General features: G+C 43.8%; 1 protein-coding gene across 1 annotated transcript; it reads left to right on the top strand.

Moving 5' to 3' along the window:
• Positions 1 to 159: 159 nt before the first annotated feature.
• On the top strand, positions 160 to 26,859 carry SLC31A1 (solute carrier family 31 member 1). Its single transcript, XM_032232588.1, has 6 exons — positions 160 to 230; positions 4,245 to 4,413; positions 21,931 to 22,110; positions 23,459 to 23,531; positions 24,354 to 24,522; positions 25,486 to 26,859. Exons 3-6 carry the CDS (start codon positions 21,967 to 21,969, stop codon positions 25,685 to 25,687), a joined length of 588 nt encoding a protein of 195 aa, XP_032088479.1. The 5' UTR covers positions 160 to 230; positions 4,245 to 4,413; positions 21,931 to 21,966; the 3' UTR covers positions 25,688 to 26,859.
• Positions 26,860 to 27,315: the final 456 nt, after the last annotated feature.

Below are 27,315 nucleotides of genomic sequence, written 5' to 3'. Positions count from 1 at the left end.
TTTCCTGCTCTGCAAAGAGAGATGAGCACAAAAAAGGGGGCGGGTTCGTGGGGAAGAAAGGGGGCGGGGGGGTAGCGGCTTTTAGCCACTCGGGACGCGGAACCGGCGCTCGTCCGCGCAACGTGACGCGCCGGCTGGCCAATCCGCGCGCGGAGGCGGGGCAGGGCGGGCTGAAGAAGAGAGACACGTCTGAAGGGAGGTCAAAGCAGAGCAAGGCGGCCGGTGAGCGGGTGAGTGAATGGGTGACCCCAACGGGGGAGTCGGGGATTTGCTTTTATGCAGACGGGGAGCAGGGACAAGAAACTACCCCCACTCCAAAAACCCCTCCCCCTTTAATAAATAAACCCCGGACTACAAAACCCATGGGTCCCCGCTGCCCCTTTGGGGAGAATGGGCTTTGTAGTCCTCCCGTGGAATGGAACTCCCTCCACTCCACCCCGACAGAGCAGGATGGAAGGATGCGCCCCGCAGGTTTTTTTTAAAAAATTATTGTTTTCTTTATGCATTCTATTATTTTATTATTTTATGTATTTTATTTTATTTATATATTTATTTTATGTATTTTATTATCTTATCCATGTATTTATTTTATGTGTTTTTTATTTTATTTATGCATTTTATTTATTTATTCGTTGTTTATTCATTTAGTATTCATTGTTTATTTATTAATTGTTCGATAATTCATTCATTATGATTTATTCGTTTATGATTTATTCGTTTATGATTTATTCGTTTATGATTTATTCGTTTATGGAGTCTTTGCCAGTGTCTGTCCTGGCTGGGGATGATGGGCGTGGAAGTCCCAAGCATCTGGAGTCCAAAGTGTGGGGAGAGGGAGAGAAAAGAAAAGAGTGGGAGAGGGTGTCAGAGGGGGGTGGGAACGAAGTAATTGGGGAATCAGACTGAGATCCAGTGTTGGAATCCCACTCACCCACCCAATGGTTTGATCTTGTGCAATACGCACTCACAAACCCCAAAGGTCGGTGGATTCAAACCCTGGATCGATCCTGATGTGGGTGCTGAGTTCCTTCTGCATGCCAAACTACCAGCCACAAGTTTTGCACCCACCCAACACAGCAACGTAACTCACGTTGCGTGATAAACCAGGGGTGTACAAAAAGAGATTCAGAAGTAGTGACTGATGGTGATGATGATGTCCTTGGTGTTCTCTGAGCTTGGCGGTTTTCTTGCAGACCTTTGATTACCCAGCTAGGTAATGTTATCAGCGCTAGAAGGGAGTCGGGTTTGCTCCCTGTTTATATGCAGTATAATGTAACCTCAGTCTCTTCTAGTTCAAAAAGAGAAAATGATCAAGGGGGGGGGAATTGAAGGAAGCATAAATTGGTGAAATAGAAATAGAGATAAATGGATACATATTGATAGACAAGAGATTGGATGGATGGATGGATGGATGGATGGATGGATGGATGGATGGATGGATGGATGGAGAGAGAGATAAAGTTAGAGATAGATAAATAAATAAATAAATAAATAAATATATATGGATAAATACATTAGATCTAGAAATATTGATAGATATATAGATACATAATGATAGAGAATAAATTAGATAGGTAGATAATAGGATAGATAGATGTGGAGATATATAGATAGATAGATAGATAGATAGATAGATAGATAGATAATAGGATAGATATGGATGGATAGGTAGGTAGGTAGGTAGATAGATAGATAGATAGATAGATAGATAGATAGATAGATGATAGATAGATAGATAGATGATAGAGAGAGAGAGAGAGAGAGAGAGAGAGAGAGAGAGGATGGAGACAGAGAGATAAAGTTAGAGATAGATAAATAAGTAAACAAATATGGATAAATACATTAGATACAGAAACTAGAGATGGATATATAGATAGATACCTAATGATAGGCAAGAGATTAGATAGATAGATAGATAGATAGATAATAGGATAGATAGATAGATAGATAGATAGATAATAGGATAGATAGATATGGATGGATGGATGGATAATAGGATAGATAGATATGGATGGATAGGTAGGTAGGTAATTAGATAGATGATAGATAGATAGATAGATAGATAGATAGATAGATAGATAGATAGATAGATAGATAGATAGATAGATAGATAGATAGATAACCGGTAGGTAGGTAGATTTTAATGCCCAGAGTCAAATTGCCAACCTCTTGGAATTTCTGTTGATCCCTTTCTGCCCACCTTCCTGGCTTAGATGCTTCAAGAACTTCCCAAACTCCGGAAATCAATCCACGTATATTGGCACCAGGAAATGTATGTCTCCTCCGCCCCCCACCCCCCTTTGAAGGAGTGGTGCTGGAATGTTTTTTCCCTTCTCTGCTTTGAGGACTGCTGGAGGTTTTCTGGAGAGGATGCCAAGCAAAGTTAAAACAAACATTCCACGCATCTCTCTCTCTCTCTCTGCAAGATTCTTTCCTCCCTTCTGGGATGGTTGTGAAAATGTCCGACTGGCTGCTGAGTTTTCGCCTTTGTGGTTTTTGTAGGCTTCCTTCGGCTTTAGTTTGTGAAATTGGGCTGTAGCTGGAGACTCACACCCCTTCTGCGTGTCTCTCTGTGTGTGTGTCTGTTTTCCAGGCATTTAGCCAGCTTCTTGGCTAGCTTAAGAGGCCTTTGGGCACAAAACTGGCTCAGCAGTTCTCATGGCGTTGAGCAGTGATTGTTTCTCTTTCTTTCTTTCTTTCTTTCTTCCTTCCTTCCTTCCTTCCTTTCCTTTTTCCCCTTCTCCTCTTCCTTCTCTTCCCATTTCATCTGTCCTTTCCTCTTTTCCTTTCCTTTCTTCCTTTCCTTTTTCCCCTTCTCCTCTTCCTTCCCTTCCCTTTCATCTCTCCTTTCCTTTTTCCCCTTCTCCTCTTCCTTCCCTTCCCCTTTCATCTCTCCTTTCCTTTTTCCCCTTCTTCTCTTCCTTCCCTTCCCTTCCATCTCTCCTTTCCTCTTTTCCTTTCCTTTCTTCCTTGCCTTTTCCCTCTTCTCCTCTTCCTTCCCTTCCCTTTCATCTCTCCTTTCCTCTTTTCCTTTCCTTACTTCCTTTCCTTTTTCCCCTTCTCCTCTTCCTTCCCTTCCCCTTTCATCTCTCCTCTTTTCCTTTCCTTTCTTCCTTTCCTTTTGCCCCTTCTCCTCTTCCTTCCCTTCCCCTTTCCCCTCTCCTTTCCTTTCTCGAAGTTTTTTCTCCCCTGTGAATTTGATTGTTCTTAAGGGTAATAAAAACCTCCTAATTCCTGTCTAAAAAACCAATTCTAGTCCCTTCCTCCTTTTATCAGAAAGAGGAAACCAAAGCCGCCTTTTGTTCAAAGGGCAGGTGGATTTAAATGAAAGGGCAAAACAGTTCAAGACGTTTCTTGCCAGTCGAACAAGCAGCGTGGTTTTCACACTTGAGTGCAATCTTCGCACACCCTTGAAGCTCCAGAGTCCACATGTTGTGGCTTTTTTTAAGGGAAGTATTCAGAGACTGACAAACCTCAAGGAAGCTTGTTCCAAAGTCTGGATATTCTTGATTTCACACAATATCTTCATAGCAAGGCATGAAACTTTAGGGGGGGGGGGAGCATCTCCCCACTGGTGGATGTAGCCCCTTATTACCCCAGTCCCTCCCCTCATTTTATAGCCACTACATGAGAAGCAAAAGTGCATTCTGTTTCTCTGCCTTACCTGTAGCAGGTACCAAGCTAAGCCCCACTGTCTAAAATCTACCTGATTCTTCCCAGAGCCACACCTGTACAGGTAGCCCTCGACTTAACGGCCACAATTGAGCCCCAGATTTCTGTTGTTAGGTGAGTGTTGCCCCATTTGGGGAAAGCCAGATTCATTTCGCAACCGTTCCTGCTAATTTAACAACTGCAACGATTCACTTAGCGGTTGCAAGAAAGGTTGTAAAGCGAACCAAAACTCACTTAAAGGTTTTCTCCTTTGGAGGTGGAAAATTTCGGGCTCCATTGTGGGCCTGAGGACTCACCTGTATTGGTTGGCTTCACCTGTTGCATCAAAACCTTGGCAGCGAAGTTGTTCTGTTGTTCTTTTTTGGCATTCTTACCTGATCGACACACCCAGCTCTATCTGATCTTAGGCTGTGTTTTTACCAAAGCTGAAATCCACAAAAAGGGCCCTCCCCTCCTTTTCCATTGCAGCCTTCTCTTCTTTCAAGAGTTTTCAGAGTGGCATTTCTGCTGAGTAAATAATCTCTCTCTGTGTGTTTTTTCTCCCTTCTCCCCCTTCCTTTCCTGATGGGCAGTGAGCAAACACCAATATTTTTGTGTCGAGGAGTTGGGGAAAAAAATCGCTGAGTGCGTGTTACTGGAATTGCCCCGAGCAGGAACCAGGAAGAAAGTATTATTATCTATTTGCGAGGGATCTGCTGTGTCGCTGGAAGCACCGCCGTTTCTCCTCCTTCATCAAAAAAGGTAAATGAAAATGTAAAACGGACCAGTCTCTTGTGCTGTCAGGTTTCTGAAGACAAGACTTTTCTACTAAACTTGAGCAGAACTCTGTGGACTTCAGCTCCCAGAATTCCTCCTCTTGGCTGGGGAATTCTGGGAGTTGAAGTTCGCACCTCTTAAGAAGGTTAAGGTTGAGAGACCTTGGATAAACAGGTCTCTGGGATAAATGGGAACAAGGTTATATAGCCAAAAAAAAGGGGAGGGGGGAGATTCTAAGTAAGGGAATAGAACGGAAAAAGAGCCTAAACCTAGAATTATCAAGGAAATAAGCTAGGTTTTAAACAAAGGGAGTTTCCCAAAAAAACAATGGGATTCTCTCTGATGATCCATATGTTTGTTTTCTTAAAAGCCAGGGCTGTATTATTGACGGTAGAAGGAGCTTAGCTCTGTAAATGAGGCCTGACTTTACAGCATTAAACTCTATTTAAACATTTGATGAGCTTTCCGAAGTAGTATTGTTAAAAGAGGCTCCCCCCCCCCCCCCCCAGCTGTATCATCTCCTGGGTAGTTTTGTGACATGGTATGAAGATTGGGGAGTTGGGAGAGAGAGTGAGGTTTAATAGATGTGCAAGTCTGGGAGATATTTTCGTACCACCTCGAATCAGAGCATATGGCAAATCTAGCCAGCATCCTAAAAAGCAGAGGCATCACCCTGCCAATCAAAAGTGCATCTAGTCAAGGCTGTGGTTTTCCCAGTTGCAATGGACGGCTGTGAAGGTTGGACCATAAGGAAGGCTGAGCGCCGAAGAACGGAGACCTTTGAACTCTGGTGCTGGAGAAGATTCCTGCGAGTCCCTTGGACTGCAAGGCCATCCAACCGGTCAGTCCTAGAGGAGATCAACCCTGACTGTTCTTTAGAAGGCCAGTTCCTGAAGAGGAAACTCACATCTTTTGGCCACCTGATGAGAAGGAAGAAGGACTCCCTGGAGAAGAGCCTCATGCTGGGAAGGATTGACGGCAAAAGAACAATATCATAGATAGACAGATAGACACAGAATGAGAGAGAGAGAGAGAGAGAGAGATGGATAAATGGAGATGGGTGGATGGATAGAGATAGAACAATATGATAGACAGACAGACATATATCGTAGAGCAAAAGAGAAACACGGATGGATAGATATGGATAAATGGATGGATAGATGGATGGGTGGTTAGAGTTAGAAGATAGAATAATATTGATAGATAGATAGATAGATAGATAGATAGATAGATAGATAGATAGATAGATAGATAGATAGATAGATGATAGATAGATATGTGTCCCATAACCCAAAAGAAGAAGGGGACGGCAGAGAAGGAGGTGGCTGGATGGAGTCACCAAAGCAGTCGGCGTGAGCTTAAATGGACTCCAGAGGATGGGAGAGGACAGGAAGGCCTGGAGGAACGTTGTCCAGGGGGTCGCAATGGGTGGGACACGACTTCGCAACTAACAACAACAACTAATCGGAGGCCATAGAGGGCTGGCAGAGACATCTCGCCAATTACAAAGTTGGCACTCTGAGAGATGGGGCGTCCAGTCCCCAGATAACTCCCGAACCAATTTCAGACAACCTCAACTGGGGGGGGGGTCCCTTTCTGCCTGACAAACCAAGGTTCTCGTGCGACAGATGGATCAGAGCGGCTTTACCGAACAAGTTAGAATAATGCCGGGGTTATTTCAGAAAAGAATCTGTAAAGAATCAGCCTGCTTTTATCCTGGGGCAGATAAAAAGAATTTCCCCTAGCAGGATTTGAGGGGGGGGGGGGGACAGGATAGAATCCAGACATTTTGGCTTAAGAGGTGTCCTCATTTTGTTAATGGCCAGGGCTCTGGAAAGGCCCTCTTCGGCGCGTTTCCAAGTAGCCCGACTGCAATGGCATCAATGAAGGTGAAACCGCCACGGTTTTTTCCCATTAATGATTACTTCTGGGTGTACACAACGGAGGCTGCCAGATTTGGAAGCAGGATAGTCTCGAAGCGGGATTGATCTAGCAAAAACATTGCAGCAAAGGGCAGGAGAGGGTTATTCACCCCTGTTTGTGGGGGGGGGAGGGCGGGTTAGAACCAGCAAGGAGGAAGTGTGTGAGTCAACGGGCTGACCCTGGAGCTGCCCTCCAGGTGTTTTGGGGTGTCAGCGCCCTCCTTTCCAGCCAGCGTGGCATCCGAGGGAACTGTTGACCTCAAGAATCTTTGTCTTTCCTTCCTTCTACAAGGGAGGGGCTCCTTATTTGTCTGACTGTTTGTCTATATACAGTATCTATTTATCTCTATCTCTGTCTCTCTCTCTCTCAATCAATCAATCATCTATTTATTATCTATCTATCAATCCATTATATATCTATTTATCTCTATATCTATTTCCATCTATATCTCTCTCTATCCTTCTAAGTATCTATCTATCTATCTATCATCTATCTATCTATCTATCTATCTATCTATCTATCTATCTATCTATCTATCTCTATTTATCTCTATATCTCCATCTATATCAATCAATCATCTATTATATATCTATTTATCTCTATATCTCCATCTGTATCTCTGTCTCTCTCTCTCTGTCTCTCTTTCTATCTATCTATCTTTATATCTATCTCCATCTATCAATCAATTATCTATGTAGCTATCTATCTCTATATCTCCATCTGTATCTCTGTCTCTGTCTCTCTCTCTCTGTCTCTCTCTATCTCTCTCTATCTATTTATCTCTATATCTCCATCTATATCAATCAATCATCTATTATATATCTATCTCTATATCTCCATCTGTATCTCTCTCTCTCTCTCTCTCTCTCTCTCTTTCTATCTATCTATCTTTCTATCTATCTCCATCTATCAATCAATTATCTATCTAGCTATCTATCTCTATATCTCCATCTGTATCTCTGTCTCTCTCTCTCTCTCTCTCTCTCTCTCTCTATTTATCTCTATATCTCCATCTGTATCTCTGTCTCTCTCTCTTTATATCTATCTCCATCTATCAATTATCTATCTATTTATCTATATCTCCATCTATATCAATCATCTATTATATCTCTATATCTCCATCTGTATCTATGTCTCTCTCTCTCTCTCTCTATCTCTCTCTCTCTATCTTTATATCTATCTCCATCTATCAATCAATTATCTATCTATCTCTGTATCTCCATCTGTATCTGTCTCTCTCTTTCTCTCTGTCTCTCTCTGTCTATCTATCTATCTATCTATCTATCTTTATATCTCCATCTATCAATCAATTATCTATCTATATATCTTTCTCCATCTATCAATCAATTATCTATCTATCTATTTATCTCTATATCTCCATCTGTATCTCTGTCTCTCTCTCTCTGTCTCTCTCTCTCTCTATCTCTATCTCCATTTATCTCTATCAATCATCTATTACCTCTATATATCTATATATCTATTTATATCTATCTCCATCTGTATCTGTCTCTCTCTATTTCTATTTATATCTATCTATCATCTATCTCTAACTCTCTATATATTTATCTCTATATCTATCTCCATCAATCTGTCTATATCTATCTCTTTCTGTCTCTGTCCATCAACATCCATCTATCCATCTACCTACCTACCTACCTACCTACCTACCTACCTACCTACCTACCTATCTATCTATCTATCTATATCTATATGTGCCACTTAGAACTTACAAAAGATACAGGTAGGCTTCAACATGACCATGGCCACAGTTGATTTAGCAATTTATGTTGCTAAGCGAGGCAGTTGCTCAATGAGTTTTGCCCCCGTTTCACGCACTCTCCTCGCCACAGTTGTTAAGTGAATGGCTGCAGCTGTTGGTGAGATGGTTGTTAAGTGAAGCCTTGACCTTCCTTGTCAGAAGGTCACAAAAATGACTGGATGGTGGACCCCGTGTGATAGAGAGGGGCGTGTGCTCTCCTCAAAATCACTAAGGGCTATAATTGTCGTAATTAACTTTCGTTATCATCTTTATCAAGATTTCTCTCTTGCCTTTGCTCTTCTCTTGACATCACCCAACTCTTATCTCTTGCTGATAACTTCTGGATGCAGGAGGTTAGATAGTCCCTCCCCAAATGCAAGGATAGGCATAAAAAGTCACGTATATATTCCATTTTTAGGGAGCGGCTTCACGTCTTGCAGGGAAAAGGGACGAAATAACACAAATGAAACCCAAGCAGAGATTCCGTAAGGGAATCCGGGTAGAAGCAAGCTAAACTTCAAAGGAACAAAGAGATCAAAGCTATTTTCTTTTTGGAAAGTTAAGTTACAGGCTGGTGCAGCCTCTTCCAGTAGCGAGTAATCTTCACCTACGACTATAAACTGGGATCAGAAATGTTCACTGCTAAGCAAGGCATTAAGCGAGTCCCGCCTGATTTTTACACTCTGTTTAGGCCACAGTCGTGAAACGAATCACTTCACCTGCTAAGTGAACCCTGCCGTTGTTAAATGAATCTGGGCTCGCCCATGGACAGCATCACAAATAGCAATTGGGAGACGCGGCAAGTCCTTGAGTTTTGCTTACGTGATGCTGGGAGGGTCATAAGCGCGAGGATTGGTCATAAGTCACTTTTTAAAAAAAACATTAAATTTTTATTGAACAGTTTTTTTCCATTTTGAACAGTTTTTTTCCATTCCATTCCAACTGTTTTAAACAGCTTCTAAAACATAAATATCATCTTTGCAACATTTCTACGTCATTAAATATCCATTATACTCCTTTTATCCGTACATATATACCTTTATATATACACCTGTGTGTGTGTGTGTGTGTGTGTATGTATTGCAATTGTGCTGATAAAGGGACACCATACATACATATAAAAATCTAATAGATACCTTTCACCCTGCCTTCGCTGATAACGGATAAGAGCCTGTGGCCTAATGGCTAAGAAGTCTGCCTAGTATGTAATATAGCCCAGGTTCAAATCCCAGTAAGGATATGGCTAGCTGATAAGAGCTAAATAGCTTGAAATAGATCTATACTAGTCTCCCTTTATTTATTTATCAGCACAAATATAAAAAAAAACATACATACATACATATACACACACACATTTTTATACATTTTTCATCTACTCCTATTATTATTTATACTTATATTTCTTTTATTCAGGTTGCTCTTTCCATGTACTTATTTCTATACAATATATCTTATGTCCTTCTATGTATATATATTTCTCTTATGTTTCTTATTCCGTACTATTTTGTATACAATCTATCTTACATTTTCCCCCTCTTAATTCTGGGGTTTTTGTGATTATTTTCTGATTTTTTAAAAATCTTTTTTCCTTCCTTTCTTGCTTCCTTATTCTTTGCATCTTTCCTCTAGCCATTTGTACCATAAATTCCCTACTTGAATAGTACTCGAATTCTTCTTTGTATAAAAGTCACTTTTTTTATGGTGCCGTTGAAGCTTCAAACAGTTGCTAAACGGACATTATATGTTGAGGACACTGTGTGAAATGAAATTGCATGTTGAGGGCGAAGTGTACAACATTTTGAGGGGTTTCTTCCCCCCCCCTGCCGCTTCTGTTGTAAATACTCTTCCTTGCGTTAGAATGTGTTTTGAAAACTCGGAAGCTGTTTGGCTTGGCAGGAGCCGGTAGGAAATTGAATAAATTGGAACAGCATTTCGATCTCATGAGGTCTGGAGGCTTGGTTGCAACTCACATGACCATGTTAATGAAAAGCCTTGGGTTTCCACTTTTAGAGTGTACAGATGGCCACAAATAAGCACCAGGAAATAAATATAATCTTCCCCACGCAGAAACTATTAGAGAAATACGCAAAGGTGCTGCTGGAGATTTAATGGTACCACTGCATTTGTTTTTTATTTATTTGGTTTGGTTTGCCAAGCATGTATGAGAAAACAAGTATGACTATAACATAAACATAGAAGTAGAAGCAGGTAGAAGCATATACATAAGAAATGAATACAAATAGAAAGGGACAGTAGGACAGCGATGGAAAGCACTCTGGTGCGCTTATGCACACAATAACAGGCAATAACAGGGGTTAAAATAGAATGGAAAACTGAAGTTTTTTTATTAGGAATTATGTCGGCGAAATACAAAAAAGAAATCCAGTATTTAATACTACATATAATTACGGCGGCAAGGATTGCCTTTGCCCAGAAATGGGAAAACAAATTTATCCCAAGCGAAGATGAAATAATAAGAAAGGTTATGGACTGTGGCCGAAATGGACAAACTAACTAAAGAAATCCAGGGAAAGGAAGAATCAGAATTCTACCAGATATGGTATAATAAATGGTATAGGTGGATGGAGGAAAGAAACAAAAATCAATGAGAGAATACAGCAAAACTCAAAAAAATAAACAGTTATGAGTAAAATAAGAGGGTTAAGAATGGTGAAATCCAAATGAAATACAATAGAAGGGGGAATAATATAAGGTGAGCGGTATCGATTGATGATTGCTATTATAAAAAACCAGAAGTTCCTGTTCGTACTGTATTGTATAAATGTGGTGTACGTCTAACTTTTGTGTGTGTGTATTTTACATGTTTGTTAATAAAAATCTTTATTAAAAGAAAGAAAGAAGAAGAAATGAGTACAGATAAATGGGGACAGTCGGACAGGGACGAAAGGCACGCTGGTGCGCTTATGCACGCCCCCTTCATGGACCTCTTAGGAATGGGGTGAGGTCCACGGTGGACAGTTTAAGGTAGAAGCTATGGGGGGTTTGAGGATGTAACAACGGAGTCAGGTAGAGCATTCCAGGCGTTGACCACTCTGTGGCTGAAGTCGTATTTTCTGCAATCGAGTTTGGAGCGGTTTACACCTTGAGTTTGTATCGATTGTTTGCCCGTGTTTTATTGAGGTTGAAAATGAAATTGTCATTGATAGGTAGGACGTTGCAATAGACAATTTTGCTTCTTTGCATCCTGATTTTATTATAATTATTTACTATTATTTGTCATTGTGCATCACGTATGCAATGAAATTGGTTTTAGCCCCTACTGGTGCAATCCATAACAACAACAAAAAAATACGAGACAACATGAATAGTATAGAAAATAATCCTTACACTAGTAACTGGGAGGAGAAAAAACAACAAGTCGTATGTTTCCATATGTATGTGAAGGGATTGTGATTCTGTTTAGGAGTCTGACAGCCCCTGGGTAGAAGCTGTTTTTAAACTGTTTGTCCAGTGGGTTTTTTTATAGAAATATTTCTAATGTGTTTTTATAAAAATATTGTTTTATAATTTTATAGTTGGCTCAGTGGCTAAGACACTGAGCTTGTCGATCAGAAAGGTCGGCAGTTTGAATCCTGAGCACCGCATAACGGAGGGAGCTCCCGTGACTCGTCCCAGCTTCTGCCAACCTAGCAGTTCGAAAGCACGTAAATAAATGCAAGTAGAAAAATAGGAACCACCTTTGGTGGGAAGGGAACAGCGTTCCGTGCGCCTTCGGATGTTGAGTCATGCCGGCCACATGACCACGGAGACGTCTTCGGACAGCACTGGCTCTTCGGCTTTGAAACGGAGATGAGCACCGCCCCCTAGAGTCAGGAACGACTAGCACAGAGTGGAAGGGGAACCTTTACCTGTAAGGAATATTTGCACTTATGGTTCAGTTTAGTTTAGTTGACTTAATTGCACCTTGTACAGTGAAATAAAACGCCATCTTCAGTGTACGTTAGAATTTTAAAAATAAAAACACAAACACACCATACGTGCGCGGGGAACCTTTACCTTTATAGATATTATATAAATTATTTGTGTAAATTAATTTAAGGCAGCGAACAAATCCGTCCCGCCAAGCCTCTTCTTATTTCCTCCTCCTCCTCGCAGGCATCCGAGTTCATAATTCAGTTCGGCTGCTATTTCGTTCCTTGTTTAAAATTCCCCTCGAAACACGAAACCCTCCTATTGTATCGGGCATTTGAAGGTGAGGAGGAGGAGGATAAATTCATCTGAACAGGAGCAGTTTCAGCCAGGAACAAAAAAAGGCTTTCTCAAGTTGTAATCTCCTTTACGTGCCTGATTTGGACCAACAAGTTTTGGTTTTTTTTTCCCCCTAAGACCGGCTTCGGCGTGGGAAATTACGCGCAGGTGGTGTTCTGTTTCTGTCCCTTTTTTAAAAAAAAATCAGTAAATTGGCCGCGATCCAGGGAGCTCGTTCAACTGGCCCAAAACTTTTTGCACACCCACTCAGATTTTTGCTTTGTTGGTGTGCCATGGTTATAAAACACGCTGCTTGAAGCTCCCTTGAAGTTTCTAGACAGTTTGGCTGCACAGGAAAACACGCAAAGTACATATCCTGAATAAAATAATGCATGCACGTGTGTGTGTGTCTATGAATATATACAATAATACAATAGCAGAATTGGAAGGGACCTTGGAGGTCTTCTAGTCCAACCCCCTGCCTAGGCAGGAAACCCTATACCGTTTCAGACAGATGGCTATCCAACATCTTCTCAAAGACTTCCAGTGTCGGGACATTCACAACTTCTGGAGGCAACTGATTAATTGTTCTCTTAAAATATACTTTTTTTATTTTCCATTTTCATAACATATAATCACATGTATACTATTACATAGCCAATATCCTATTATATTAAGTAGTAATTACATCAGTTCCTCTTGTCATCAACACCCCAAAATATAAAAACCCATTATTAGCTCTTCTGCTCTCCATACACCTCTTTCTTCTACCTCTCTCCTCCTTCCTATCTTCCCTTCATCATCCTTTCCTACTCTACTTCCCCTTCCTTTCTCCTTCTCCTCTCTCTACATTCCACTCCTCCTTATCCTCCTCATCTTCCCCCTTATCCTCTCCTATTCCTCTCTTCCTCTCTTTCTTCTCTCCTCTGTTTCCTACTCTTCCTCTCATTGGTGTATTTCCGCTTCTGAGCAAACTCCAATCTATGTTGATGGTATTTATACTTCCATAACAATATACTTAACATATCCTAGTTTTAAAGAAAAAATAAGAGAAGACAGTATACATGTGCAATCATATTACATTAAAATCTAACACTCCTCATCAAACCTCCCTCCAATCCTCCCCCACAACACCCCTCCCCAGCCTTCCCTCCCCCGACTTCCCAGAACCCATACACGGTATAAATCTTTAACAAAAACAGTCTAAAATATATTTGAAAAAAGAATAGAAAATTGATAACATCTTTACATTGGACTTAGCTCCTCCTTGCTAGGCTAACTTTAAACAATTTATATCATTCCTGATCTTAATCATAAGCTATCTGGAATTTCTTAGTCCCATATTTATTTTGTATATAATCGATCAACTGATTAATTGTTCTCACTGTCAGGAAATTTCTCCTCCGTTCTAAGTTGCTTCTCTCCTGGATTAGTTTCCACCCATTGCTTCTTGGTCTACCCTCTGGTACCTTGGAGAATAGCTTGACTCCCTCTTCTTTGTGGCAGAGATATTGGAAGACTGCTATCATGTCTCCCCTAGTCCTTCTTTTCATTAAACTAGACATACCCAGTTCCTGCAACCGTTCTTCCTATGTTTTAGTCTCCAGTCCCCTAATCATCTCTACGCTTTTGAGGGCATTTCATCCTGAAAGCAACACGATTCTTAGCAAAGGCAGGTTGAAGAGATAGGCTGCAGATATGACTGTCAGGGCTAAGGAATCGAAATGCCCAGAGGGCAAGATTTATCTTCTAGAAGATCTGCTTAGGATTTAGTTTTTTAATCCAAAGTAATGTTAGAATATTTTCCTTCTCAGCCCTGAAAACATTAATTAACGACACTTAACTTATCAGGTGCCAAAAGGTAATTGCTAAGAACTGGAAAAATCGGTTTCATCGCATGAAGGAATGAATAAAATCTGACAAATGGCAGAGATACAGGTGCTTGTGGTTAGAGCGAGAAATCTGGAAGGGAAGAATGCTACGTGATTGAAAGGACAGGATTCCTGCATTGCATGCTAGGAAGAAATTTTTTATCAATGAAGGAGAATATTTGTAGTTTGGGGTTGAAATGAGGGGGTCCTCTGAGCTGGGTGGTTTTCTTGGAGACGTTTCACAAGCCAACTAGGTAACATCATCAGGGCTACATGAGACGGGTTTTTTTTAAATACTTTTTTTATTTTCCATTTTCATAACATAATCACATGTATACTATTACATAGCCAATATCCTATTGTATTAAGTAGTGATTACATCAGTTCCTCTTGCCATCAACGCCCAGAAAGATAAAAACCCATTATTGGCTCTTCTGCTCTCCATACACCTCTTTCTTCTACCTCTCTCCTACCTCCTTTCTTCCCTCCATCATCCTTTTCTACTCTACTTCCCCTTCCTTTCTCCCTCTCCTCTCTTTTCATTCCACTCCTCCTTCTCCTCCTCATCTTCCCCCCTTACCCTCTCTCCTATCCCTCTCTTCCTATCTTTCTTCTCTCCTCTGTTTCCCACTCTGAGACTGGGGTTTGTGGAGTGGAGGAGGAGGAGGAAGAGAAGAGGAGGAGGAGAACAAGGGGAAGGACTGTGGGGTGCTTGGTGCTCTCTGAGCTTGGTGGTTTTCGTGGAGACATTTCATTATCCAACGTTTTATGACCCAACTAGGTAACATCATCAGTGCTAGAAGGGAAAGGAGTTTGGAGAGAGGAGGAATGTAGGCTCCTTGTGCTCTCTGAGCTTACTTGTTTTCTTGGAGACGTTTCATTATCCAACTAGGTAATGCCATCAGTCTAGAAAGAAGTGGGGCTTGCGGGGGGGTGGGTGGAGGAAGGAGAAGAGGAGATGGAGGAGGAAGAGAACTGTGGGGTCATAGCTGTGGCTTTTTCCTTTCGTTGTTTCTGTTCACATTTCCTCCTGAATCTTTGTAACTTTTATGGAGCCTGGTTGTGCCAGGGCTGTCTACCTGTCTGGGTCTATTACGGAGTTGTAAAATAAACTCTTTGTGTCATCGATGATAACATCAGGTCACCGTGTCTTTTGAATCCTTTCCAGGCTTCCAAACATCAAAGTCCAAGAAGCTATAAATGAAGGATCTGCTGGCAGACGCCACCTTAGCCATTAGTGATGAAAGAAAGGAAGGAAGGAAGGAAGGAAGGAAGGAAGGAGAGAATAGAGATAGATGGTAGAGATAGGGAGGAAGGAAGGAAGGAGGGAGATGGGAATGAGAGGAAAGAAGGAAAAGAGGAAAAAGGAAGGAGAGAATAGAGATAGATGGGACGGAGATAAGGTGGGAAGGAAGGAATAAAGGAAGGAGAGAATAGAGATAGATGGTAGAGATAGGGAGAGAGGAAGGAAGGGAGAGGAGAATGAGAGGAAGGAAGGAAAAGAGGAAAAAGAAGGAGAGAATAGAGATAGATGGGACGGAGATAAGGTGGGAAGGAAGGAATAAAGGAAGGAGAGAATAGAGATAGATGGGAGAGATAGGGAGAGAGGAAGGAAGGAGGGAGAGGAGAATGAGAGGAAGGAAGGAAAAGAGGAAAAAGGAAGGAGAGAATAGAGATAGATGGGATGGAGATAAGGTGGAAGGAAGGAAGGAGAGAATAGAGATAAATGGTAGAGATAGGGAGAGAGGAAGGAAGGAGGGAGAGGAGAATGAGAGGAAGGAAGGAAAAGAGGAAAAAGAAGGAGAGAATAGAGATAGATGGGACGGAGATAAGGTGGAAGGAGGAAGGAAGGAAGGAGAGAATAGAGATAAATGGTAGAGATAGGGAGAGAGGAAGGAAGGAAGGGAGAGGAGAATGAGAGGAAGGAAGGAAAAGAGGAAAAAGGAGAGAATAGAGATAGATGGGACGGAGATAAGGTGGGAAGGAAGGAATAAAGGAAGGAGAGAATAGAGATAGATGGTAGAGATAGGGAGAGAGGAAGGAAGGAAGGGAGAGGAGAATGAGAGGAAGGAAGGAAAAGAGGAAAAAGAAGGAGAGAATAGAGATAGATGGGACGGAGATAAGGTGGGAAGGAAGGAATAAAGGAAGGAGAGAATAGAGATAGATGGGAGAGATAGGGAGAGAGGAAGGAAGGAGGGAGAGGAGAATGAGAGGAAGGAAGGAAAAGAGGAAAAAGGAAGGAGAGAATAGAGATAGATGGGATGGAGATAAGGTGGAAGGAGGAAGGAAGGAAGGAGAGAATAGAGATAAATGGTAGAGATAGGGAGAGAGGAAGGAAGGAAAAGAGGAGAATGAGAGGAAGGAAGGAAAAGAGGAAAAAGAAGGAGAGAATAGAGATAGATGGGACGGAGATAAGATGGAAGGAGGAAGGAAGGAAGGAGAGAATAGAGATAAATGGTAGAGATAGGGAGAGAGGAAGGAAGGAAGGGAGAGGAGAATGAGAGGAAGGAAGGAAAAGAGGAAAAAGAAGGAGAGAATAGAGATAGATGGGACGGAGATAAGGTGGGAAGGAAGGAATAAAGGAAGGAGAGAATAGAGATAGATGGTAGAGATAGGGAGAGAGGAAGGAAGGGAGAGGAGAATGAGAGGAAGGAAGGAAAAGAGGAAAAAGAAGGAGAGAATAGAGATAGATGGGACGGAGATAAGGTGGGAAGGAAGGAATAAAGGAAGGAGAGAATAGAGATAGATGGTAGAGATAGGGAGAGAGGAAGGAAGGAAGGGAGAGGAGAATGAGAGGAAGGAAGGAAAAGAGGAAAAAGAAGGAGAGAATAGAGATAGATGGGACGGAGATAAGGTGGGAAGGAAGGAATAAAGGAAGGAGAGAATAGAGATAGATGGGAGAGATAGGGAGAGAGGAAGGAAGGAGGGAGAGGAGAATGAGAGGAAGGAAGGAAAAGAGGAAAAAGGAAGGAGAGAATAGAGATAGATGGGATGGAGATAAGGTGGAAGGAGGAAGGAAGGAAGGAGAGAATAGAGATAAATGGTAGAGATAGGGAGAGAGGAAGGAAGGAGGGAGAGGAGAATGAGAGGAAGGAAGGAAAAGAGGAAAAAGAAGGAGAGAATAGAGATAGATGGGACGGAGATAAGATGGAAGGAGGAAGGAAGGAAGGAGAGAATAGAGATAAATGGTAGAGATAGGGAGAGAGGAAGGAAGGAAGGGAGAGGAGAATGAGAGGAAGGAAGGAAAAGAGGAAAAAGAAGGAGAGAATAGAGATAGATGGGACGGAGATAAGGTGGGAAGGAAGGAATAAAGGAAGGAGAGAATAGAGATAGATGGTAGAGATAGGGAGAGAGGAAGGAAGGGAGAGGAGAATGAGAGGAAGGAAGGAAAAGAGGAAAAAGAAGGAGAGAATAGAGATAGATGGGACGGAGATAAGGTGGGAAGGAAGGAATAAAGGAAGGAGAGAATAGAGATAGATGGGAGAGATAGGGAGAGAGGAAGGAAGGAGGGAGAGGAGAATGAGAGGAAGGAAGGAAAAGAGGAAAAAGGAAGGAGAGAATAGAGATAGATGGGATGGAGATAAGGTGGAAGGAAGGAAGGAGAGAATAGAGATAAATGGTAGAGATAGGGAGAGAGGAAGGAAGGAGGGAGAGGAGAATGAGAGGAAGGAAGGAAAAGAGGAAAAAGAAGGAGAGAATAGAGATAGATGGGACGGAGATAAGGTGGAAGGAGGAAGGAAGGAAGGAGAGAATAGAGATAAATGGTAGAGATAGGGAGAGAGGAAGGAAGGAAGGGAGAGGAGAATGAGAGGAAGGAAGGAAAAGAGGAAAAAGGAGAGAATAGAGATAGATGGGACGGAGATAAGGTGGGAAGGAAGGAATAAAGGAAGGAGAGAATAGAGATAGATGGGAGAGATAGGGAGAGAGGAAGGAAGGAGGGAGAGGAGAATGAGAGGAAGGAAGGAAAAGAGGAAAAAGGAAGGAGAGAATAGAGATAGATGGGATGGAGATAAGGTGGAAGGAGGAAGGAAGGAAGGAGAGAATAGAGATAAATGGTAGAGATAGGGAGAGAGGAAGGAAGGAGGGAGAGGAGAATGAGAGGAAGGAAGGAAAAGAGGAAAAAGAAGGAGAGAATAGAGATAGATGGGACGGAGATAAGATGGAAGGAGGAAGGAAGGAAGGAGAGAATAGAGATAAATGGTAGAGATAGGGAGAGAGGAAGGAAGGAAGGGAGAGGAGAATGAGAGGAAGGAAGGAAAAGAGGAAAAGAAGGAGAGAATAGAGATAGATGGGACGGAGATAAGGTGGGAAGGAAGGAATAAAGGAAGGAGAGAATAGAGATAGATGGGAGAGATAGGGAGAGAGGAAGGAAGGAGGGAGAGGAGAATGAGAGGAAGGAAGGAAAAGAGGAAAAAGGAAGGAGAGAATAGAGATAGATGGGATGGAGATAAGGTGGAAGGAGGAAGGAAGGAGAGAATAGAGATAAATGGTAGAGATAGGGAGAGAGGAAGGAAGGAAGGGAGAGGAGAATGAGAAGAAGGAAGGAAAAGTGGAAAAAGGAGAGAATAGAGATAGATGGGACGGAGATAAGGTGGGAAGGAAGGAATAAAGGAAGGAGAGAATAGAGATAGATGGGAGAGATAGGGAGAGAGGAAGGAAGGAGGGAGAGGAGAATGAGAGGAAGGAAGGAAAAGAGGAAAAAGGAAGGAGAGAATAGAGATAGATGGGATGGAGATAAGGTGGAAGAAGGAAGGAAGGAGAGAATAGAGATAAATGGTAGAGATAGGGAGAGAGGAAGGAAGGAAGGGAGAGGAGAATGAGAGGAAGGAAGGAAAAGTGGAAAAAGAAGGAGAGAATAGAGATAGATGGGACGGAGATAAGGTGGGAAGGAAGGAATAAAGGAAGGAGAGAATAGAGATAGATGGGAGAGATAGGAAGGAAGGAGGGAGAGGAGAATGAGAGGAAGGAAGGAAAAGAGGAAAAAGGAAGGAGAGAATAGAGATAAATGGTAGAGATAGGGAGAGAGGAAGGAAGGAAGGGAGAGGAGAATGAGAGGAAGGAAAAGTGGAAAAAGAAGGAGAGAATAGAGATAGATGGGACGGAGATAAGGTGGGAAGGAAGGAATAAAGGAAGGAGAGAATAGAGATAGATGGGAGAGATAGGGAGAGAGGAAGGAAGGAGGGAGAGGAGAATGAGAGGAAGGAAGGAAAAGAGGAAAAAGGAAGGAGAGAATAGAGATAGATGGGATGGAGATAAGGTGGAAGGAAGGAAGGAGAGAATAGAGATAAATGGTAGAGATAGGGAGAGAGGAAGGAAGGAGGGAGAGGAGAATGAGAGGAAGGAAGGAAAAGAGGAAAAAGAAGGAGAGAATAGAGATAGATGGGACGGAGATAAGGTGGGAAGGACGGAATAAAGGAAGGAGAGAATAGAGATAGATGGGAGAGATAGGGAGAGAGGAAGGAAGGAAGGAGATGAGAGTGAGAGGAAGGAAGGAAAAGAGGAAGAAGGAAGGAGAGAATAGAGATAGATGGGACGGAGATAGGGAGGGAGATGGGAATGAGAGGAAGAAAGGAAAAGAGGAAGAAGGAAGAATATAGATGGGACGGGGATAAGGAGGGAGGGAGATGGGAAGGAGGAAGGAAGGAAAAGGAAGGAAGGAATAAAGGAAGGAGAGAATAGAGATAGATGGGACAGAGAGAGGGAGGGAGGAGGGAGGGGAATGGGAAGGAGGAAGGAAGGAATAAAGGAAAGAGAATAGAGAGATGGGACAGATAGTGAAGGAGGGAGATGGGAATGAGAGGAAGGAAGGAAAAGAGGAAGAAGGAGGGAGAGAATAAAGATAGATGGGATGGAGGGAGGGAAGGAGATGGGAAGGAGGAAGGAAGGAATAGAGATAGATGGGATGGAGATAGGGGGGAGGGAGATGGGAATGAGAGGAAGGAAGGAAAAGAAGAAGGAAGGAAGGAATAGAGATAGATGGGATGGAGATAGGGAGGAGGGAGATGGGAAGAAAGAATAAAGAAGGTAGGAGAGAATAGAGATCGATGGGTCGGAGATAGGGAGAGAGGAAGGAAGCAGTGAGATGGGAACGAGAGGAAGGAAGAAAAGAAAGAAAGAGAGGGGGAAGGCTGGCTTAGAGCAGCCGGTGGCAAAAATTTCCCAGTTCTGTCCAGCTTCTTGTCACCTGCTCACCCCCCCCCCAGCCGCCATCATCTAAGCTTTATCAATTGCTTGTATTTTCTTCTTTCTCCAATTTGAGGCCAGTAATCCCCAGTGATGGGATTAAATAAATTAGATTTCCTCCTCCTGCCTGCTTATCCCCCTCCATCTTAATGCGTTTAGAGGGCAATGTTTGTTCCGAGAAGGGGAGACATCCATTGCTGGGGGCAGCCGGAGACCTTTCTGCTACACAGGCACACTTGTTGGCCCTAATGTGATTGAAGAGGTGAATCAAATTGGGAGCCATCAAGGATGACGGTGGTTTTTCCACGGGGTTTTTTGGCTTTTGAGTTAATTCAATTTCAAACGGAGCTTGACTGAGGCCCCCCGCGGCACTCTTCCTTTATCAACTTCTTCTGCAGCTTTTCGGTAGAAAATTGATTTTGAAAGGCATCCGGGGGTCTTTAAACTTATTTTGATCCAAGCTAAGTCAGGAATGACTCGGTATTTTGGAGAAGAATATTTGTAGCTCGGGGTTGAAATGCAAGATCTTCGGGGGTCTTTGAGTTTGGCTGTTCTCCTGCAGACATTTCATTACCAAGCGAGGTAACGTCATCAGAAGGGAGTGGGTGTGTGTGGAGCAGAGGAGACGGAAAAGGAGGAGGGCGGTGGGGTCTTTGATGCTCTCTGAGCACTTGGTTGCTGTTGTGGCCCATGCCAGCGGCCAGCAGAGCTGGGAGCAGATTCGGGCAGTGAGGAGGTTGGGGAGGAAGATGGGCCAGTCCTGGAGTCTGGGGAAGGCTCTGATGAGGGCTCTGTGTCGCAGGCAGAGAGGGGGTCAGGGCCGTCTGACAGTTAGCAGCTGCCTTCAGAATCAGGCATCAGTGAGGCAGAAGAACAGCTGGAGCCTGTTCCCATTGAGCGCATGCGCAGAGTGGCCAGACGAAGGGAACAGCTAAAGAACAGGGATCGACTTGGGAATATAAGACCACAGGTGGAGGATGAACGGCCCCTCCCAGAGGAAATAAAAGAGGAGCGAAAGGGGAGTGGAGTTTGCAGGAGACAATTAGTTCCCTTCATTGGTTCGTGACTCTCTGAGGCTCCTTTCCAAGTTCTGCAGAGATCAGCCTGGCAGCTCTCCAAGCCAGATAAGGTCTGTGACCGTAAATCCTCCCTGGAAAGACTTTGCTGGAGGTGAATGAGCAGAATTCACAGCAAATTAATAAAAGGGGACCAGGAGTTTGCTTCATGCTCTTGGGAAGCCTTGGCCAGAACAGTTGCTTTTTTTTGCAGACATTTCATTACCAAACTAGGTAACATCATCAGTGTTAGAAGGGAGTGGGGTGTGTGGAGTGGGGGAGGAGGACTGTGAGGTCTTTGGTGCTCTCTGAGCTACGTTGCTTTCTCGCAGACGTTTCATTACCCAACTAGGTAACATTATCAGTGGTAATGGAAGAAAACAACCAAGCTCAGAGAGCATCCGCTCATAATCTGCATAATTCTTTCATTCCCCATCGTCGCAATATACGGAAAAACCGCCCCGCCAGAATGTTTTCTAACGCCAGCCAATGGATTTTGCAGGCATTCGCTGCTTTCTCCTCTTCCTCCTGAGCCAAAATGGGCCATCCTGAGCACCACGCCCATATGGATCACATGGACCACATGGATCACAACATGAGTGGCTCAGCAACCCCCACCATGGATCCTCACGCCCACCATCACCCCACCAAAGCCCCTGGACACATGCACGGCGGGATGATGGTAAGGAAGTGTGAGCTGTTGGGCTTAGCCTGAAGCAAGGGAAGGCAAAGGAATACATGCCCCTCCATAAATGGCCTTCCCTTCTCCTCCTCCCAATTATCATCACCCTCTTTTAATGGCCCCCTAATTCCTTGCGGGGTGCAGTCTAGGGAGCTGAGAGGAAAGGAAAAAGAGGAAAGGAAAGGAAAGGAAAGACAGATGAAAGGGGAAGGAAAGGAAAAAGAGGAAAGGAAAGACATGAAAGGGGAAGGAAAGAAAAAAGAGGAAAGGAAAAGGAAAGACATGAAAGGGGAAGGAAAGGAAAAAGAGGAAAGGAAAAACAGATGAAAGGAGAAGGAAAGAAAAAAGAGGAAAGGAAAAGAAAAGACATGAAAGGGGAAGGAAAGGAAAAAGAGGAAAGGAAAGGAAAAACAGATGAAAGGGGAAGGAAAGAAAAAAGAGGAAAGGAAAAACAGATGAAAGGGGAAGGAAAGGAAAGAAAAAAGAGGAAAGGAAAAGAAAAGACAGATGAAAGGGAAAGGAGAAGGAAAGGAAAAAAAGGAAAGGAAAGGAAAGACAGATGAAAGGGGAAGGAAAGAAAAAAAGAGGAAAGGAAAAGAAAAGACATGAAAGGAGAAGGAAAGGAAAAAAGAGGAAAGGAAAAACAGATGAAAGGGGAAGGAAAGGAAAGGAAAAAGAAAGGAAAAGAAAAGACAGATGAAAGTGGAAGGAAAGGAAAGGAAAAAGAGGAAAGGAAAGACAGATGAAAGGAGAAGGAAAGAAAAAAGAGGAAAGGAAAAGAAAAGACATGAAAGGAGAAGGAAAGGAAAAAGAGGAAAGGAAAAACAGATGAAAGGGGAAGGAAAGGAAAGAAAAAAAGGAAAGGAAAGGAAAGACAGATGAAAGGGGAAGGAAAGAAAAAAGGAAAGGAAATGAAAAGACATGAAAGGGGAAGGAAAGGAAAAAGAGGAAAGGAAAGGAAAAGAAAAGACAGATAAAAGGGGAAGGAAAGGAAAAAGGAAAGGAAACAGGCAGCCAAGCTAAGTGCCTGAAGGAGCCCATCCCATCAGCGAGCGGGAGTAATTGCTTTGGCGGGCCGTGGTTTGAGGATCCCTGCAATAGTGCAATATAAAAAATGCAAAGATTTTTCTGCAGACCACCAAAGTTTTCTCGCGGACCACCAGTTGGTGACTGCTGGTTTAAAGCGGGTGAAAACCAGGTTTCTAAAGTCACTGTTTTTCGGTGTCGTTGCGACTTCAAATGGTCACTGAAAGGAATGGTGATAATACAAGGACCAGGAAGCTGCACATTTTGGCCCTGCTGTTCATAATAGCGTTTTACCTAGGCTCCCATTTCTCTCCCTGCACAGGATATGACTTTCCACTTCAGCTATCAAAACGTTCCCTTGCTGTTTTCTGGGCTCGTCATCAACACACCTGGAGGTGAGTGATGGGGAGCAGCCGGGAGGGGGGGGACGGGGACGAGGGATGGATGAAACAAGAATGGATGGAAACTAATCGAGGAGAGAAGCAACTTAAAACTAAGGAGAAATTCCTTGACAGAGAGAACAATTAACCAGTATATCTATCTATCTATCTATCTATCTATCTATCTATCTATCTATCTATCTATCTATCTATCTATCATCCATCCATCCATCCATCCATAGTATGTCTGTGTAGCTACAGTATCTATCTATATAGTATCTATATCTATCTATCATCCATCCATCCATCTACAGTATGTCTGTCTGGATAGATGGATGGATAGATAGATAGATAGATAGATAGATAGATAGATAGATAGATAGATAGATAGATAGATAGTCAGACAGACAGACGTGTGTGTGTGTGTGTGTGTGTTTTTGTGTTACAGCTTAACTCTGGAACGCCTTGAGCAATTTCAACCAAACATGGTACACAGACAATTTACCCTCTGGAAACAAATATTGTGGGGGCAAGACACACAATATGTGTGGGGGGGTGCAGAGGGCTTGCTGTTAAGATACAGCCTGTTGTGCCTTCAAATGGTTTCTGCTGTACTGCCGTAAAATGGCTTCTGCTGTGCAGCGCAGTGGAGTTGCCGTGGTAACAGCTTCACAGTACTCCACAAGAGGGCTCCCTCTAGTAAGGGGGAAGGGGGAGGAAATCCAACATTAGAAATCATGTTAGTTCCGGACATTTTCCCTCCCCTATAAATAAAATCCCACGGGCAATGCCAGGTTATCGGCTTATATTTAATAAAGGTGGTCTCTTTTCCTTCAGAAATGGTGGGGGCGTTTGTGGCTATTTTCTTCCTGGCCATGTTCTACGAGGGCCTGAAGATTGGGCGGGAAAGCCTCCTCCGGAAGTCCCAAGTCAGCATTCGTTATAACTCCATGCCTCTCCCAGGGCCCAACGGCACCGTCTTGATGGAGACGCACAAAACGGTTGGGTGAGCTCACGCTGCTTCTTCACACTACAAAACAACAAAATGGCGCTGGGTACATACAGTACTCATACAGCTAGGAAGCCACAGGGAAACCATTCTGGGTCTCCGTCGTTAAAACCGGGCGTTTGCCAAACGTTTCCTCTTGGTCCATTTATAATCTTCGGACAGTGTCCTTGGTCAGAGAATTGCTGCCTGAGCGAAAGTTGAGGTAGGGTGATTTTTGCATCCCACTGGCAGCCAGCCTAGAAACCAGGAGACGGTAAGTTCTAATTTCCCGCCTTAAGGGAGGAAAGCCAGCTAGGTAACTTTTGGACCAAACACCAGGAGATGGTGAGTTCTAGTTTCCCGCCTTAAGGGAGGAAAGCCAGCTAGGTAACTTTTGGACAGAGCACCGGGAGATGGTGAATTCTAGTTTCCCGCCTTAAGGGAGGAAAGCCAACTGGCTGGCATTGGGCGATGGAGATGGTGAGTTCTAGTCCTGCTTTAGGCACGAATGCCAGCTAGGTGACTTTGGGCCAATCGCCAGGAGACAGTGAGTTCTAGTCCTGCCTTAGGGATGAAAGCCAGCTGGGTGACATTGGACTACTCCCTAGGAGACAGTGAGTTCTAATCCTGTCTCAGGCTCGAAAGCCAGCCAAGTAACTTTTGGACCAATCGCCAGGAGACAGTGAGTTCTAGTTTCCCACCTTAGGGATGAAAGCCAGCTGGGTGACTTTTGGCCAATCCAATCCCCAGGAGACAGTGAACTCTAGTCCTACTACAGCCATGAAAACTAGCTGAGTGACTTTAGGCCGGTCTTTCGTTCTCGGCCCAGCCCACCTCACAGGGTTGTTGCAGTGGAGAAAGTAGGAGGGGAGGGGCCTGAGGTACGTCCGCCACCTCGAGTTATTTCTGAAAACGGGGAAAGGCAGGACATGAAACAAAAAGCTCGTCACTTCCTTCATTCCCCTTCTCCCGTCCGCTTAGCCAACAGATGCTGAGCGTCCCTCACCTCTTCCAGACCATTCTTCACATCATCCAAGTAGTAGTCAGCTACTTCCTGATGCTCATCTTCATGACTTACAACGCTTATCTCTGCATCGCCGTGGCTGCCGGCGCTGGCGCAGGCTACTTCTTCTTCAGCTGGAAAAAGGCCGTCGTCGTTGACATCACGGAGCATTGCCACTAACGGTTGTCCTCGCTTTCCCCCACACATCTCCGCTCCCCCTACAGCCTCTCAAAGGACCAGGTTTACTAGAAGCATCCCACTGGGCAACCCTTGTGCCTCCTCCTCCTCCTCCTCCTCTCTTCCCCAAAAGCTTTGGGTTTGGGGGGGTGGGGTATGGGGAAGACTCCCGAGCCACGGAGTAAAAGAGGCGGGCAGCCAGCTAAGGCAACCCGCTCGCAACGATTGATGGGTGAAACATGGCCTGCTTAGTCCCGATTTAAAGGCGGGGAGCTCCGCCATCCCAGGTCCTTTTTTCGTACTTTTAGCAGCAGGCTGTGTTTCTAGGGGAGGGCCAGGAACACACAACCTGGCCTTCCTTGGAGACAGGTACGCACGCACAACCACAAGCCCTCCAAGGCCAGTTTTGTGTTTGGATCGGCAATCTAGCAAGTGCCAAACGCTGCCTGTCCCTCTTTTCCTCGAGAAGCCGGCTCCCTGCTTTGCGCTGGGTGGCCCACTGCCCTGTCACAATTGCCAAAACGGTTGTGTAGGTTTGGTTCCAGGAAGCCTTTGACCCAGGAAGGTTCTAGGCCCAGATGGTCTGGAGAGAGGGGGGAAAGGACCCATATGCTGATTTAGAGTACCCATTTCTAGCCGGCGACGGTGACATGCTTGTGAAAAATAACGGGGAAACAAGTATGACTTTTTTTTAAAACCTATTTTAAATAAACCTGCAGTACAAATGCTTTTAGGGTTTTTTTTTTTCTGATTTTCAGGCTGGCCCTAAATATATTTTTTTTTTAAATTAAACCTAGTTGTCATGCCCTTCTTAAGTGGCTTCACAAAAATAAGCTGGCAGACACGTTCTAGGCAGAGAGGATCCTACTTCTCCTTTACGTGGGGATTCTATTTCCCGAATGGGCCAAAAGCAGCAGAAAAGGGGGAATCACGCCTGTGAGCATCTTAGGCATACCTTGGATGGCCACAAGGCCTCCCCAAATTGTCCTGGAGGCAGTCACACTGTGGGATGGTGCCACTCTCCCCTTGCAAGGAAGTTAAGAGGCAGGGATGAGGCTGCTGGAGCATGTAGCTCAGCATTGCCTGGAGGAGGAGTTCCCCACTTTTTAATAACTTCCATGGAAGATGTTCACACCGAGGTTTCCCAGACTCCTTGTCCTGACAAAAAAAAAAAACCCTTTATTAATTGACTGTGAATTCTGCTCATTCACCTCCAGCAATGTCTTTCGAGGGAAGATTTACGATCAAAGATCTTATTTGGCTTGGAGAGCTGCCAGGCCGAGATCTGCAAAACTTTGCAAGGAGTCTTGGAGAGTCACGAACCAATGAAGCAAACTAATGGTCTCCTGCAAACTCCACTCCCCTTTCGCTCCTCTTTTGTTTCCTCTGGGAGGGGCCATTCATCGTCCACCTGTGGCCTTACTCCCAAGTCAACCCTTGTTCTTTAGCTGTTTCCTTCGTCTGGCCGCTCTGCGCATGCGCACCCTGGGAACAGGCTCCAGCTGTTCTTCTGCCTCACTGATGTCTGACTCCGAAGGCAGCTGATAACTGGCAGACGGCCCTGGCCCCCTCTCTGCCTCCGACACAGAACCCTCCTCAGAGCCTTCCCCAGACTCCAGGACTGGCCCAGG

This window comes from Thamnophis elegans, chromosome 16, assembly GCF_009769535.1.
Source record: "Thamnophis elegans isolate rThaEle1 chromosome 16, rThaEle1.pri, whole genome shotgun sequence".
NCBI lineage: Eukaryota > Metazoa > Chordata > Lepidosauria > Squamata > Colubridae > Thamnophis > Thamnophis elegans.
Note: the sequence above shows the minus strand (reverse complement) of the source record. Positions and strands in the feature narration are given on the sequence as shown.